The 1275-nt window shown below is 37.2% G+C and overlaps 1 protein-coding gene across 1 annotated transcript in view; it reads right to left on the bottom strand.

Moving 5' to 3' along the window:
• Positions 1–627: 627 nt before the first annotated feature.
• The window catches only part of LOC143023869 (uncharacterized), a 50304-nt gene continuing 49656 nt past the window's right edge, over positions 628–1275 (bottom strand). The window contains exon 4 of the mRNA XM_076182527.1: positions 628–988. Coding sequence (XP_076038642.1) covers positions 796–988 — 193 coding nt within the window. The 3' untranslated portion in view covers positions 628–795. The remainder of the gene's footprint in view (positions 989–1275) is intronic.

Genomic DNA, 1275 nt, shown 5'->3' with positions numbered 1-1275 from the left:
ATATATATATATGATATGTATATATATATATGTGTGTGTGTGTGTATATATATATATGTATATCACAACAAAGTTATGTCGTAGCACATTTGTAAAATAATACTGATGACCCACTTTCGGAGAAAAATAAGCGAAGGTATAGAGATATGTATATTTCGATCACTTACTGTGATCCTCTTCAGCAGATATGCTGAAGAGGATCACAGTAAGTGATCAAAATATACAGATCTCTATATCTTCGCTTATTCTTCTCCGAAAGTGGGTCATCAGTATTATTTATATATATATATATATATATATATATATATCACTGGTGAAAAATGTAGTAACACATTTGTAAATCACAACTGACACCACAGTCAGAAGACGGAAAGAGTTGAATAAGCGGATCTATATATTTCGATTATTAACTGCATTCCTCTTCAGTAGTACAAAGTGGGAGAAGGATGCTATCTTAAAAAGTAACCTCTTACAAAAGAAAAGGAACTTGGGAAGGAATAAATATCACTACCCTTACTATCTCGTGACCTGAGGATGACAAGAGGTCGGGTCAGGGGGAGAGGAAGGATGCCTGTTAACGATTTGTTTTGTAATAAATAAGCCTGATGTTGTCTGGGGTCCATTGAGTTTCTACGTCACACTACTGGACGAAGACTTTTCTAACCAAATATTTATAATCACGTTTTTGTTGTCATTAATGTGACCGATGGCTCTAAATACATAACTGCATTCCCATCACCATTTCAAGATCTCTCTGAAAAGACATACAGACTCTCCCCAAAGGTTTGCGAATTCTCATACCTCGGTCACCAAGGTGGAGGAGTACTGTGTCAAGTTAAAGTCCCTCGCGGCACACGGCATTGCGCCGTGGGCAGTGTCGTTGGCGACGAAGGCAATGTTCTCCTTGGCCGCTTCATAGCCCAACGTTGCAGCCAAAGTGTAGTTGTAATTCCATCGTAGACACCCCTCCAGATTCCCGTCCACCTTCCTGATAAACATACATACACATACTAGACACACACAAATATACACACACACACAAGAATAGATGGGTAAAACACCTGGAAGAAAATAATATAATAAACCCAAGACAATTTGTGTTTAGACAAGGAAGATCATATACCACAAACTTAATATGTTTTTACTCAAGACTAATAGACATAGTGCAAGAAAGGAATGGATGGGTTGATTGTACCTTCCTGAACTTACAAAAAGCTTTCGATAAGGTACCACACAAAAAATTATTTAAAAAAACTGGAACAAATAGGAGGAATA

The sequence above is a fragment of the Oratosquilla oratoria genome, unplaced genomic scaffold, assembly GCF_046742065.1.
Source record: "Oratosquilla oratoria isolate Oo_2021 unplaced genomic scaffold, ASM4674206v1 SCAFFOLD67, whole genome shotgun sequence".
Taxonomy (NCBI): Eukaryota; Metazoa; Arthropoda; class Malacostraca; order Stomatopoda; family Squillidae; genus Oratosquilla; species Oratosquilla oratoria.
The sequence above is the reverse complement of the archived record's forward strand: the minus strand, read 5'-3'. Positions and strand labels throughout refer to the sequence as shown.